The sequence below is a fragment of the Eubalaena glacialis genome, chromosome 1, assembly GCF_028564815.1.
Source record: "Eubalaena glacialis isolate mEubGla1 chromosome 1, mEubGla1.1.hap2.+ XY, whole genome shotgun sequence".
Lineage (NCBI taxonomy): Eukaryota > Metazoa > Chordata > Mammalia > Artiodactyla > Balaenidae > Eubalaena > Eubalaena glacialis.
In genome coordinates, this window is record NC_083716.1 from 14925992 (window position 1) to 14941178 (window position 15187).

Genomic DNA, 15187 nt, shown 5'->3' on the forward strand with positions numbered 1-15187 from the left:
TTTAAATGATTATATTTTTGTATTCACCAGTTCTGTCAATTTATTTTTCCAGGACAAAAATATCAACATTTAAAGGGCCCCCCCAAAAAGCTAATAAAATTGCTTGATGGTTTTCAGGAGACATTTACAAACTTCGCTCAATTTTCTTTTCTTTTTGAGAGAGAGAGAAAATATCATAGGGAGGTAAAAACAACCAGTTCTACTCCCTAGCCCCCCAAAAACCCCATAGGCTATAGATTAAATTGATCTAAGAATTAGTCTTATTTTTAACGCATGGAAAATAGCAAAATTATCATGCCAACATAAGGAATATATACTATAATTCATAAATGCCTAATTATCAAAACAATGACATAGTCATGGTTAGATGCAACCTAGCAATCTTATATATGATGCAACTACATATTGTATGATCATTCCTGTTATATATTACATTCGTTCCCATCAAATTAAGCTGGCTATGTCTAAATGGCATTGTGAAATAAACATTTAATATCACAATAGGGTCATATTCTGCTACTGTACAACCATAGCATGCAAGTAACTATGCATTAGCTGTAAACAGTAAAGTGTCATTACCTTCCAGAAATCCAAAGAACATGATAAGTACATAGATAGTACTAAACATCAATTATAGTTAAATGACTTTCATATTGAACAAAACTATATTGTATAAAGCAGTTTTAGATATTTCTGTCACTGCTCTCTACATATATTCTGTAGTTCCCTTGAAGTTAAGAAACTGCAATTCCAAACAAGATCTGTTCATCTACTGAGTTCTAGTGAACTGTTGTCAAAATTAGGACACAAATGATTCTATGTTCCAATGTGAAAGCTGTCTTCTATCATTTTTCCTTTCTGCCGTAATTCAGATTTTTGAATCATTAACAATATGCTAAATGTGGGCAACAATGAACTTATTTTATTTCTTAAACTGGAGACTCTCTCATGACACCAATGTGCTTGTGTTAGAAACAGGAATACTGTAGATGCTTGCCAGCAAATGCTCTTCTCTACTTGTGTTCTAAGTGAAATAGTTGGCAGGAAGGAACCTGGGTCACATTATGACTTGGAGGAGGTGTTGTCTCTAAAATACTTTTCATAATGTTTGTAAAAAGTAGATAAAATCTAGCCGCTAGGAGAGGAAGGCCAAAAGAACATATCTGTTCTTATAAAAATGCAGATGGATCATTTAGGTCTGATCCAATGATTCCCAGGCAATTAAAAAATTACCATATTAGAGCAGAAGCTTGCACACTGTAAAATAACTATTTCAGCTCTCTTTAGGTTTGCGGTATTGGAGGCTGGTTTGGGAAGGAGGGCAAAAATTGATTGCTGGACAGGCTTTTCCATGCTCTATCAGCTCTGATAATGAGTTAGGCAGTTGGCATGGACGACAGCAATGTCCTCTTCACTCAGAATTCTAATAAACCTCCTGTGAAGTTGCATATACCATCTATCCAAATGGACTCATTTTGGTCTGCATTCCAGTTAGGTGGAAAATAGTCACATTTGAAAACTGAGTTTGGACATGATATGGTCCTGTGAAATATTTAAATACATTGCTTACATCCTACTAAATCAAAATCCTGCTTTTACGTTTACATGAGATAAAACAGCATTTAAAGCCATTGCAATTTGTTCACTTCCTGCTCATATACAAGTGACTTAAGTTTGCTTATGAGGCAAAAACTGTACAATTCTCATCATTCAGGCATTATAAAATGTCTTTCTTTAAAGTCTTGGGATATAAACAGTTTGGTTTATATGAATTACATATTTTTCATCTGCATTAAGAAACAATATACATTTTTTTTCCAGAGTAATGTTATCTGTGATAAGCCTAAGATAGTCTTAAAAACTAACTTTATCACTGTGACCATCAATACTGTTACTTTGATAAAACTCATGAACATTCTTTGGCCACTCGGGTCATTGCCCATTTGCAGGGAACTGTATCTGGGCCCTGGGACCATACAGAGATTTGCCTCCATAAAAATAGAGGCCACAGACCAGCCTTAATGGAAGCCATTTACAAAGTCAAACATTACAGAACCTCCAGGAGCAGTTTCTGTTTCTCAGACACACGTTCCTTGACGTGTTGAGAGGTGGTGTTTTCGATTTCGGACTCCTGAAGTCTTGTCTTTACTATCTGAAGGCTTCTGTTGTGAAATATCTATTAGGGCACTGGCAATTGCAAGGCCTGGAAAAACAGGAAAAAAACACTTAAATGTTTGGTTACATATTTCTGTGATGGCAACAGTGGTGGCCTAGCATTGTTTTACATTCAGCAATCAAACATTTAGCTGCTTATTGGAAGTAGTTTACCCTTTACTTAAAATATTTTTTTTAATTGAAGTATAGCTGATTTACAATGTTGTGTTAATTACTGCTGTACAGCAAAGTGATTCAGTTATACACATATAATATATTCTTTTTTTAAAAAAAAATTTCTTACCTTGGACATACGAACTGTACACATGAAGAAGAGCAAGGCTCTAACGAAATTAACTGACACTGGACAATCAAATCAGTGTGTGACAAAACATCACAATCAGTTGTGGATATGACTCCACACCTTTGTTTCTATGTCTGAACACACATTTGTTCTAAAAGTATAAAGAATTTTCAGTTTTGTGTGTGTGTGTGTGTGTGTGTGTGTAACAAAAGTCAGTATATTAACATTTTTTAAAAAAATTAGAGCAGCTTTAGGTTTACAGAAAAATTGAACCAATATTGATACATGATTATTAAGTAACATCCATAGTTTACATTAGGGTTCACATTTTGTGCTGTACACAAAGTTCTATAGGTTTTAACAAAAGCATATTGCCATATACTCACCATGAAAGTATCATACAGAATAGTTTCACTGCCCTAAAAATCCCCTGTGCTTTACCAATTTATCCCTCCCCTTCTCCTGAGCCTCTGGTTATCACTGATCATTTTTTAATATCTCTATAGTTTTGCCTTTTCCAGAATGTCATATGGTTGGAATCATACAGTATGTAGCCTTTTCAGATTGTCTTATTTCACTTAGCAATATGCCTTTAAGTTCCACCATATCTTTCTTTTGGCTCGGTGGCTCATTCTTTTTTATTGTTAAATAATATTCCATTGTATCGATGTACTACAGTTTGTCTATCCATTCCCCTATTGAAGGACATCTTGATTGCTTCCAATTTTTGGCAATTATGAATAAAGCTGCCATAAACACCCATGTGCAAGTTTTTGTGTGGACATAAATTTTCAATTCCCAAATGCCTAGGAGCACAATTGTTGGATCACATGTAACTCGATGTCTTAGCTTTGTAAGAAAGTGTCAAACTGTCTTCCAAAGCGGCTGTGCTATTTTGTATTCCCACCAGCAATGAATGAGAATTCCTGTTGCACCACATCTCTGTCAGCATTTGGTGTTGTCAGGTTCTGGATTTTAGCCATGTGGCTGTATCTCATGGTTGTTTTAATTTGTAATCCCCTAATAACATATGATGTTGAGCATCTTTTCATATGCTTATTTGTCATATGTAAATCATCTTTTGCCCATTTTTAATTTTCTTGTTTGTTTTCTTATTGTTGACTTTTAAGAGATTTCTTTTACATTTTGGATACCAGTCCTTTTTCAGATACTGTAAGTTCCTTACATACGAACGAGTTTCATTCTGAGAGAGTGTTTGTAAGTCCAACAAAGTTAGCCTAGGTACCCAACTAACACAATTGGCTATACAAGTACTGTACTGTAATAGATTTAAAATACTTTTCACACAAATAATACACAAAAAACAAACATAAAAAATAAAGAAAACATTTTCAATCTTACAGTACAGTACCTTGAAAAGTACAGTAGTACAGCTACAACGTCGCTGCTTTTATGTTTGCTTCCTGACATCCTGGGCTTGAAATAAAGATAATGTACTACTGTACTCTATACAGTACTGTACAGTAAAGTACACAAAGCACAACCACTTGTAGCGGATGCAAGCACATGACAATGTACACCAGACATGTAAACTAATTACGTGATTGGACATGTGAATGCACGTTCACATCTTTGACAGTTCGCAACTTGAAGGTTCGTATGTCGGAGACACTGTATATGTTTGGAAAATATTTTCTCCCAGTCTGTAGCCTGTCTTTTCATTCTCTTAAATTGCTTTTAAGAAGTAAGAAAGTACCCCAGGGATAGAGTTGTGGATGCACATAGAAGAAAGACGACTTGTAGAAATTTAGCTGATGTCTTAAATATAAGAAAAAGACCATTAGTATTATCAATAGATTATCTACGCAAAAGTGGATCTCTAGTTATCATAAGTAATTGAAAGAATATTGTTTTGTTACATTGTTTTGTCCATTGATTGACAGGAACATTTGGTAAGATGTTCAGGAATAGTAAAGCCTTTTCTAAATTTATACAAGAAATGGCTCAACCAGATACCCTGGTTTATCACAGCTACACAGGAATCATTTTATCTAGTTTTGGTTTTTGAGTAAAATAAAATGTGCCAAATCCCCATACTAAACCACGAGACCAGACTGCTTGCTTTGAGAAGAGGTCACCAGTTTCCCTTCCCTAAGGTCTTGGAGGCTTGACTGTGAATTGAGCTGAACCAGTCCCTGAGCTCTCACAGACATCTTCTCCATGTGCTGCTCTTAGAAGAAGGCCTCACTTTTGGATCTCATCCTATACAAGGTATCATTGAATTATTTCATTCCTGTGGGTCAATTTATTCTAGGTAAGTCTCAAATATGACCTGGCAAGAACGGACCTCCAGAGATTCATGAACAGAAGGAAATGCCAGTGAGGGGAAATGGACACTGTAAGAGGAAGTTCGACTAGCCTAGCGCAGTGCTGTGGAAGTCAAGGGAGGAGAGAGGTCAAAGCATCTGCAAAAAGTACCTAAGGGGCCAGCATGTGAGGCTTGCCAAAGAGGCCTTTGGATTTCCTCAAGGAAGATTCTGGTGATCCTTGAGTCATTTCCATACTTAACTGAGGATGGAAGCCTGACAGTTAAGCAGGGAATGGAGTGAGAGGGAGTGTGGCCAACAGACATAAGTCTCATGTGCAAGATGTTCGTCGATGGAAAGAGGTAAGTAAGCTGGTACGTAGGGGAAGCAGCAGGGTCAGATGAGATGTACGTGAATGCATATGATTATCTGGGTACGTATATTTTTTTTAAAGATAAAAGGAGTTTCAAGTACATTTGAAAACAGAAGAGAAGGTATTTATGGAGAAGGAGAAATTAATGGTGTTAGAGAGGGAAGGGATTAAAAAGTTACAGTCATCACTGGCTAGGCTGATAATCTTACATATTTACCTTTTAAGGGCTGATGTTAAGTAACCTACTCTTTCAAGATATTAATAATTATCCTGAGTTTCTTAGAGATAACATAAGTTCAAAGGTTCAAATTTAAGTAAAATTTACTTTCTTGACCTTTGAAGAGCACAGATGAACTTCTGAAGTGTCCAAAATAGATGTTTTAACCACTTATTAATGCTGTGAGAAGTAATTAGTTTGTTATTTCTGTAAGGGAGGGAGCCGAAGCACATTATTTACAAAAAATCAGAGACCGTGGTTGTGCTAAGTGAAAGTTCAGTACAGACAGACCTTAAGTTTCCACAGACCTCCTGGCACACTTCTGGCAAAATTTACGACCTTTTGTTATTTCATCTTTGGTACCATCTTATCCAGAGACAGCCAAATATGACAACTAATATACATCTCTTTTAATGTGAACAGAGATCACTTACACTAATTCCAGTGATCACAGCATCCAAATATGAAATCATGTTATTCATTAAACTACGGTATGACCTCGTCCAAAGGAGCCCTGAGAAACAACACTTTCCCACTTACATGTGGCTGCAAACATTGTTTTCCATACAGAAGATACAGAGCCAAGAGAGAAGTAAACAGTTTAAGTGGCCAAAACAGGAAATTCTATGCTAATCCTAAACTGTCACTGTATCTTTGTATTTCGGGGTATGTGAATGTGAAGTCTGGGTTTACTAATGATGTGTAAGCTTAGAAACACATTCAGTTGAAAATAATCAATCATAAACCATATTTCAGTCCTTAATTTAAAACTAAAATTACAAAGCATGCTTGTTTTTAATTTGACAGCTTTTTGTCCTTTCCTATGAAAACTGAACAATCAACTGAATTTTCAGATTCTGTATAAATGGCAATATGTATGCGGGAAACCCTGCTTTCCTCCATGCAGTGATATTTGAGTGTCCACCATGTGTACTCACAGAGGACGCCCAGAGGGCCACTTGCCCAGGTCTTATCGTCTTAATGGGCCAAATGATGCTTTCATTCAAATTTAAGCTTGAGTCCTTCCCTGGACCACACAGCTGGTGGCAAACCATGAGTTCTTCTCCATTTTAAATCCTGTAATTTAATTACAAACAGCACAATAATCATAATAACTCTGTGTGTGTGTGTGTGTGTGTGTGTGCACGCCTTGTGTCAAATTGTTAAGTGTAAGTTTTTATTACTATGCTTGAATTTCTTCATATTTTAATATATGGAGAACCTTAAAACACAGCAACAACAACCCAGAAGTTGCTAGGTCCTCCTTCAACCTATAAGAGGCCCTGGACACAAGAGTAAACAGGAGAGACAAGAACCCTGTCTTCTTAAATTGTCTAGTGTGTGGAAGACTCATGAAAAAAGAGAGAAATTAATTTCTATCATTACCTTTCAGCTAAGGAATCTAATTTTCTTAATTGAGAAAAAGAAAAGTCAAGTCAGTAGCTCTTTAAAGAAAGACAATATTGCTCCCCTTCTCCCCCCAAATGTAACAGTTATATGCTGGTGAGAGACCGAGGATACAAACAGACAATGGCCAGACCATATATAAAAACAGAACTCTGGCCCACAGGCTGTAGCAACCTGCACAGGAAACCAGTCTCTTATCTATAATAACCAGCCCAAGAAGCCAGCCTGCTATGTCAGGTTTGTAGGAGTCAGACTGCCATCTCTAGTAACAACCCAGGGAGTCAAACAATTACCCCATAACAATGGGCCCCAAACAGCCAGGACTTGACTAATAACTGACAGCTTCCCTAATGTTTGTCCCTGCTTCCAACTTAGGACCAACCAGAGAAAGGGAAATATGCACCCCTCACCAACCACATAGAATGCCCCTCTTCTAGTTAGCCTGCTGCCAGCTTTCCAGCCTTCTGGTGCCAACAGCCTCCAATAAGCATATACTTGAAGCTTTCTCTTTTCTCCATTATAAAAGGTTCCCACACATTTGCCTGTCGTTAAGTCTCTGCCACAGTGCAAGCAAGCGATGGTGGATGACTCCCTTGCTATATGGCAAGTTCTGAATAAATAATCTTTGCTTGTAATTGGGTTGGTCTTGGTTCATTTTCACAATGACAGTGAAGAAATAAAGGTAGCTTGAGATCTTCCCTGGATTTAAAAAAAAAATATGTATCAATAAAATAAAAGCAACTTAGAAGTAAGTTCTCCATATCGCCCTTTGACGCAAACGCTCTCTCCTGGTTGAGATTTCCCGAGGAACTTTTTCCCGGTGAGAGGTTTTCTGCCGATGACCCCACACTCTCCGTGCCCTAGGAGAAGGTGCTTCCTCCTGGTAGGAGGCTGCACAGTGGCACACCCCCGTGCCATTAGAGTTGCATTAAAATAGGGTCAGTCCAGAAGATCATTTTTCAAAAAGTCACACAAATCATCTGGTGAAATCCACTTATTGTGTTCTCTAGGCCTAGCATAGTTCCTTGTTATCAAAGCAATACAATTAACTGGGGGAACAATTCATTATTTTAGACTGGTGTTCTAAAGGAATTTCATTTACCATGTCAAGATGATGCACAGACGCTGCAGGCTAGCAAAATTTACATCAAAATATGCCAGTAGATTCAATAAAAATGCTGGGGTTTAAATATTTATTATAAGCTTTACCTTTTTTGCACTTTTAGTTCTTAAATACCAGACACTATGACATTTAGATTATTTAAATATGAATTATAAACCTCATAAGAAAGAAAGTGCCATCTTCTGTTTCCTATTCCATTTTCCATGGCCTCTTGGCATTTTGAACTGGTGCTCGATAATGGGGAACATCACCAGTGGCTGCTCTGGTTCACCCAGGGCAGGACAAGCTGGGAAGGAAGTAGACTTCTTTGGGACCATGCAGATTTCTTTCCGAACATGGGCACAGTTTAGTTGTTACTGGTTTGGATGCTAAGAGCTACCAGAGGTATTTAGTAAAAGTAGAAGATGCACCCAAATCAGGCCTTTACCCAGGACCTTGGATAAAAACAATATTTTTCTCCTAAATTTAAGAACTTCGTTTCTCAATAAGCATGTGCAGGCATGCCCTAAAGAGGAAGCGATGGAAATGAGTAACAGCTAAATATTTAAACCGTAAATATATCTTTCTAAAACCACTAAATTTGCAAAACCACCAAGGAGAAACATCAGGAATTTAGTTATCTTTAGTAAAACTCTAGCTTTTCCTAATGGAAGTGAAACGGTATTAGTAGACGCCAGCAGTAACAATCTAATCATAAAATTACTGATGTGTGTTTTTCTTTACAATTATGCAGAACAATTAATAAGTACAGTCATAAAATACTGCATATCAAATGAAATTGCCTCATTTTACATACAAACATAGCACTTCCATTTTACATTTGAACAAAGCCTCAGATAAGTCATTCATTTTGAAATGCTCTCCTCCCAAGTCTGTGTAAGAGCAGGCACCACTATATATTTTAATTTCCCAAGAAAACAGCTTCATTAGGTGTGAAAGGTTAATTGCGGGTGTAAGTGGAGCTCAGGGAATGGTTCAGGGTCTGTAGTGAATTGCAAAACCTGCTTCAGGAAGACTTGAATGAGCGCTGTTAACTGTTTGCCCTGCTGAAATGTTTTTACTACCTCATTTACTATCTGTCTTCTTTTACAGCTTATATTTGTAGTTCTTCTAAACCTTTAATGCCTACAGTTTTACTTCACTGTAATCAGATTTAAATGGAAATACCATGCTGGGATGTTTAAATGTTTTCCCTCTGATTGTATATAGCTACATACTACTGATCAGAGCCCTGGCTATCCTTCACACAATTAAGAAAGTGACTTTGGGAAACTTTGATGTTGCATAGACTCTAGCTGTTGTGCAGACTTAATTTAACATTCAGTGTGGCCACCCTTGCCAATATGCAACTAGGGCTGGATGCATAATTAGAAAATATGCATTTCCACTTTAATTTATCTGTTGGAAGGCCAGCACAACTGAAGTCATTATTAGGCAAAACTCCAAAGGTTACACTGTTGAACAAAAATTGAAATACTTCAAGTGCTGAAGACACTGGAATGACAAATGGACCGTATTTGTCTGAGAGTTTAAAGAAATGTTTCCCTTCACCTACTAGAAACCAGTGACAACTACAGATGTCAATGTTTAAATACAAATGATAATTGTATTCTGGTTATAAAATTTTGTTTGGCCTTTAACACATCCTTTTGTTTTTTTTTCCTGTGCTGTGCGCCTTGCGGGTTCTTAGTTCCCCGACCAGGGATTGAACCCTGGCGGACCCTCGGCAGTGAAAGCTCAGAGTCCTAACCACTGGACTGCCAGGGGATTCCCAACACATCATAACATTTTAAAATTTAATTTAGACACACAGTAAAAGTTCTACAAAATGTAATCCTACTCTAGCACCACAGTGCCGAGCACTCCCTGAATTTTATGTGAACTCTTCCCTCAGTAGTTAGAATGAGCTGAACAAATCATGGCCATTACTGTCTCAAGTCATTGTTTACTGCAAATCCTCATGGTTCTTCACGAGTAAAGCTTCTTTTAGATCGTATCGTATTTTAATTATATACTAGGAAATTTTATTGATTCATTTAAAATATTTTGTGAGTCTTTTTTTTTTTTTTTTTGTCTATGTTGGGTCTTCGTTTCTGTGCGAGGGCTTTCTCTAGTTGCGGCAAGTGGGGGTCACTCTTCAACGCGGTGCGCGGGCCTTACACTATCGTGGCCTCTCTTGTTGCGGAGAACAGGCTCCAGACGCACAGGCTCGGTAATTGTGGCTCATGGGCCCAGTTGCTCTGCGGCACGTGGGATCTTCCCAGACCAGGGCTCGAACCCGTGTCCCCCGCATTAGCAGGCAGACTCTCAACCACTGCGCCACCAGGGAAGCCCTTGTGAGTCTTTTTTTAGAGCCACAAACATTATAAGAACCAGCTCTGCAGCGACCATGTTTTTAAGTAAATTTCCAATTGAGAATTTCCTGTTTCCAAGGCAACTGGGAAAATATTTCCTAGTATTTCCTTCCTTCAATTAAAAAAATCTGATATATGATAATCCCTTATTTTAAAACCTAATTATCCTTAATTTAATTGAAGAGCTTACTGTTCATTGAAGAAATTGAACTATAGCAGTTTTGTAAAAATAGCAATATTTTAATTTCCATTAGGTAGAGACATTGTGTTTTAGCATTTCTCGTAGTACCATGTCATTGTTTGCTTTAGATTAAAAGGGATTATATGTGAAAGTATTTACAAACTATAGAGTATTATACAAAGTGAGTTAATAATTTCAATAACAGAATAAGTTACTACCACTAATAATAAGAAATCACAACCAAATTACAAATATTCAGAAAACTCCAAGGTCCTAAGGGTCAAAAAATTGTTTAAACAGCAAATCACTTCATTCAATTATTATTTCTCAAGTGCCTACTACATGCCAGGCACTGCTCTGGTCCCTAAGGGTTAAGCAGTGAATAAGACAGACAAGACATAAAAGATTCTGTACCTCATGGTGCTTATTACATTATAGTGGATCAAGCTCATATATTCTTTTGACCAAGTTATTGTGAGGATTGAATGTGAAGGGCTTACAGAAGTGCCTGGCACATAAAAGCTCAAAAACGTCAATCATCATCATCATTAACAACAAGTGGGAAGTTTGAAGTCAAACTGGAAATTGATAAAACATTGGGCACTCAAGATTTTGCCTCTATCCTTTAGGATCACTCATTCATTCAATAATGCATTCAAGATCCAGTATGACTATCATGTGGAATGCCTAATAAGGGACAAAATTTGATGGAAAGATGGATTCAAAGACTCACAGACAGTATCAGTTTAGAGCAACACCGTCTGTGAGGTGATAACTGTGTTTAGAACTCAAGCCAGGATTATTTTGATGTTTTGGATAATAAAATTGAGAACTTGCTCACGAACGTATGGATGACTCGTGCGTGTTACCTGCTCATTACGGAATGTAAAAATAATTGAAAGTGATGATGGCAAAACAGATGAATGACAATATTCAACAGAGAAAACACTGTATGAATATTACTCGTACTATTAGAGATACCGCTAATAATTAACTTTCATCCATTTTTTAGAGTTTAAAAATGCTTTTACGTTAATTATCTAGGTTCTGTTGAAGTGGGTCAGGAAGCTATTTTTGTCCTTGCTTCACAGATGGCCAGAACGAGGCACAGAGTGATTAAATGACTAGTTCAGGCTTGCACAGCTGGTGGTCATGGGGGGACCTGAACCCAGGACTCCAGATCCTTTGACTTGCACTCTCCTCACTCTATAGCCGTTAGAAGGAAACTGCTGATTTGGTGCAAATGACTAACACGCGATTGTGAACCAAAATAAAAAGAAAAGCAAAAATTGGTAGGGATGTAAAATCAGTTATGGTCAAAGGCATTAATTAATGTTGATGTTACAGAAACAACAATAATAATATAAACAATAACTATTCTGTTAACATCGATATGATATGCCAGGCATTGCCCTCCGCACTTTCTATGCATTATTTTATCCGTTTATGCAGACAGGAGTGGATGACAATACAGGTTAAACCCATAAACATGCATTGAGGGCATATTGCAGGCAGCGTGGTTGAGCTTGGTTGTTGTCAGAGTCATTACCAAATAGCATCAAGCGAGGACAACGATGCAAGAGCTCCTAGATTCGCTAACAATCACACAGAGACAAATTCTATGAAGTTGGCACAAGGCATGAGGGAAAGAAAGATAAAGGTGAGATCTGCAAGGTGGGTGCAGAGATCAAAGATTCCCAGGGGACATGATCTCTGAGCTGAGGGTTGAAAGAGGAGACGGAAGTTGTCAGATAAAGAACACTGGCATGAGGGGTGTGGTATGTTCTGGGTAGAGGGAACTAAAACTTCAACAGCATGGAGAGAAAGGATATTTGGGAAACTTCAGGACATTTGCTATGGATGGAACACAGGTGCAAATGGGAGAATGATGAGAGGGAAGAAAGAGAGGTAAGCAGAAGGGGGTCACATGATTTTTAGGAGTGAAGAGGCACAATCAGATTTTTATTTCAAAGAGACACCTCTACCGGTAGCACTGACAGACTGGAGTGGTGGGTGAGGCTATGATTATTAAAACCAGATAAGAAAGCGACAATAAGGAGAGAGAAAAGGGATGAACAGGACAGATATTTAGGAAAGATTAATACGGGAGATTAAAAATAGGGAGAAGCCTAGTACGACTCCCACGTACAGCTTGGTACGCCTTGGGTGGCTGGATGCATACAAATGCTATTTACTACCATATGAAGGAGGAACAGGAACAGTCAGGGTATGTGGAAGGTGGGGGATCATTTGCTTACTTCTGGACCTCCTGAGTTTGATGACCTGTGGGGCGTCGTAGTGGAGATGTCTAGTTGCATATGCAGGTGTGAAGCCCGGGAATAAGTCTAGCCCAGAGAGGTAGAGTGGTGGTGATCTGCATGAACTGAGTCTGAAGACTGTAATTGTATGGATGGGTAATGCTAGTTGTTACAATAGTTAAACCCTGCAATCTCAGTGGCTTAGCAGAAGAGAGGTTCATTTCTCACTGTATGAAGTCTGAGGTAGGAGTCCTGACTGGTGTCAGGACGTGTGTGGGGGGAGAGGAAAGAAGCACGGCACCTGCTTTATGTAGTTACTCGGGGACCCAGACTGATGATGCTTCTGCCATCTTCAATCTGGGGTTTCCAGGGCTGCCTTGAGCATTGATGTCTAGGTGGCAGGTGGGAGATGAGAGGGTAAAAAAGGTTCAACCCCTTCTAAACCACCGTGGACCAGAAAAGCTCAAGACACTCTGTTTCAATGCCATTAGCGGGTACTACTTCCCAGAAACAAGTCTCCACCAGGGGAGGGAAGCAGAAGTCTTGGGTGGAGAGCCAGCAGTCTCTGCCACTGGAGTGCATAAGGTCTGGTAGAAAGAGAGTAAGACGGAGAGAATGACCAAGAAGAGGGCTGGTAATGGAGGAGCAGAGCCCATGAGAAGATCCGAACACCCAGAGAGGTAGAAGAAAGCCAGGACTGAGATAGTCCACAGACTCTGTAAGGCTAGGCAGTGGCTGGCCATGACCTGCGGATCCTGTTTCTGTTTGCAACAAATAGCCCCCAAATTCCATGACAACTGTAAGCCAGCTGAGTTTGTGGCTTCCAAGCTTTTCTTGATTTGAAATTCAGAACGTCCCTTGAGAGATTTCTCTTGGAAGGAAGTTGGAGTAGGTGGCTGCTAAGGTCACTTCTGGCTTGATGAATTTATGACTGCAGCTGCCCTTCTTCAGCAGGCCAGCAGCGAGGACCCAGTATCATTGCTGGCCTCCTCTCTCACACATGCTCTCACGTGGCTGCCACAAGCATCACTGTGAAGTCAGGGGACTGGCTGCGTTCAAGAATTTCCTTGTTAGAGATCTGCATTTGCTTTTGCTAGCTGGGAAGGAATGGACATACTTCTACCCCAGTGAGAACCACACTGGTAATAGGAGGCGTGGGTTGTACTTACTGTTTGTTAGGTGTGGTTTTTATGATGCCAATAACACGGGTAAAGAAACTGGCTCTAAGTCTCAAATTGGAAAAGTGAAGAGACTGGGCAACGTCAAAGACCAGCCTGGGACTTGATCTTACATCTAGCAATCTGAGAACAACCTAATAGACATTTTTTTAAGTTTAGTTTTCTAATTTTTCAGATTATATTACAATTCTGTCTTTATAACTCTGCCTACCCCTCATGATTGGGAGCACCTTGAAAGTGGGGATTATGTTTTCATTCACCTTTATATCCCAATGCTTAGTCTATGATGGGTGGTCAATAAACATTACTAGAATGAGAATTAAATGATGTATCACGATGTTGTGTGCTTCTAAGGAGGTGAATTCTGATTAGAATTAGATTACAAGTCTCAGTGTTACTTTACCTTAAAGGTATTTGGAAATATAGGCTGGCCTCCTCCTTGTTTCTCTAATCCTTGTACTTAGTTGCAGAGAAGTTACTGAGAGGAGGGTGGGAATCAGGCAGGGCAGGGGAGGGACACCACAGCACCAGTGTGGCTATCGTTAATCTACTGTCCAAGAAGGTGACCCAGGGGAGAGTTACCTGCATGATGCCACTGTGCTGCAAAAGTGTCCAGCCCCTTCCTAAGAACTGGGCGTGCTCATGTCCCGAGTGTGAGAGCTACACTCGTGAGCATCGGGCTTGGTATTTTGGGCAACACTGTCCCTAAACGGGTTTTAATATGTGTGGCTGTGTGTACAATATTGATGAAAAACTGAAACAGCTGCCACACTTGCTTGGCATCAAAGCATTAGCAGTTTAACTCTCCGTGAATGTCTTTGCAGAGACTTTGAGTATTTTAAATCAACTTTGGTAGTTCGACCATAAGCTTCCCTCGTTCCTGGATGGACCACTTCCCAAAAGGAAAAATCAGTTTACCTTTCATGTTCTGAGATCTCCCTGGAGATTGTGCCAAGTTAGAGCCAACACAAATGATTTTTTTTTAAAGAAACTGGATTACAATTTTAAATCAAGGTTAAACAGTGTTGGGTGGTGATGTGAATCATTGCTTTCCACAGCACTTACAGGAGAGTATAGGAGACAGTTACAGGGCTTATATCCTCTACACAGATAAACTCCACTGAATATTAAAAAACAAGCTATCAACCAAAAAAATGAATTTTAGTATCATCCGAGGTGATGTTTCTGCTCCTCTAAGTTCATAACAGTCAATATTTTAAAAGAAATTTCAACATTAAAAGAAGTTGAAAACATACAACTATCTCTGCAAAGTCAAAATACAATTTTAACAAACTCCAATGGTAAAGCAAATTTATGCCTTCTATATAAAAACTCAGATCATTACAAAAATGGGAGGGAAAAAACAGATAA

General features: G+C 38.7%; 1 protein-coding gene across 1 annotated transcript in view; it reads right to left on the minus strand.

The window, feature by feature from the left end:
* Nucleotides 1–768: 768 nt before the first annotated feature.
* Nucleotides 769–15187, minus strand: part of ATRNL1 (attractin like 1) — a 701048-nt gene continuing 686629 nt past the window's right edge. Inside the window, exon 29 of the mRNA XM_061191223.1 lies at nt 769–2203. Within this exon, the coding sequence (XP_061047206.1) occupies nt 2079–2203 (125 nt within the window). The 3' untranslated portion in view covers nt 769–2078. The remainder of the gene's footprint in view (nt 2204–15187) is intronic.